This window comes from Eimeria mitis, genomic scaffold, assembly GCF_000499745.2.
Source record: "Eimeria mitis Houghton genomic scaffold, Emh_scaff4321, whole genome shotgun sequence".
NCBI classification, from domain to species: domain Eukaryota; phylum Apicomplexa; class Conoidasida; order Eucoccidiorida; family Eimeriidae; genus Eimeria; species Eimeria mitis.
Window position 1 is genome coordinate 617 of NW_013572641.1, and position 216 is coordinate 832.

A 216-nucleotide genomic window follows, 5' to 3' on the forward strand; every position below is an offset into this window, starting at 1 on the left:
CTGCTGACGATGCACGCCGCGCTGCTGCTGTGCTGCACTTGCCTAGCAGCACCTCCAGCTCAACACGCAGGCTCTTCTCCATGTCTTCTACCGCATCATGAAATTCTTCTTCTTCTGTTGCACAGCCTAGAGAAGTGGTGCTGCGCAGCGGCAAACTCCCGCTGCGCCCGAAGCTGCTGCTGCTGTTGCTGCTGCTAGTGCTGTTGCTGCTGCGGG

The 216-nt window shown here is 59.3% G+C and overlaps 1 protein-coding gene across 1 annotated transcript in view; it reads right to left on the bottom strand.

Annotated features, from left to right (window-relative positions):
- Window positions 1-194: 194 nt before the first annotated feature.
- EMH_0074190 (uncharacterized protein) overlaps window positions 195-216 on the bottom strand; it is a gene marked incomplete at both ends in the record, with an annotated part of 3,587 nt that continues 3,565 nt past the window's right edge. Inside the window, one exon of the mRNA XM_013499435.1 lies at window positions 195-214. Within this exon, the coding sequence (XP_013354889.1) occupies window positions 195-214 (20 nt within the window). The remainder of the gene's footprint in view (window positions 215-216) is intronic.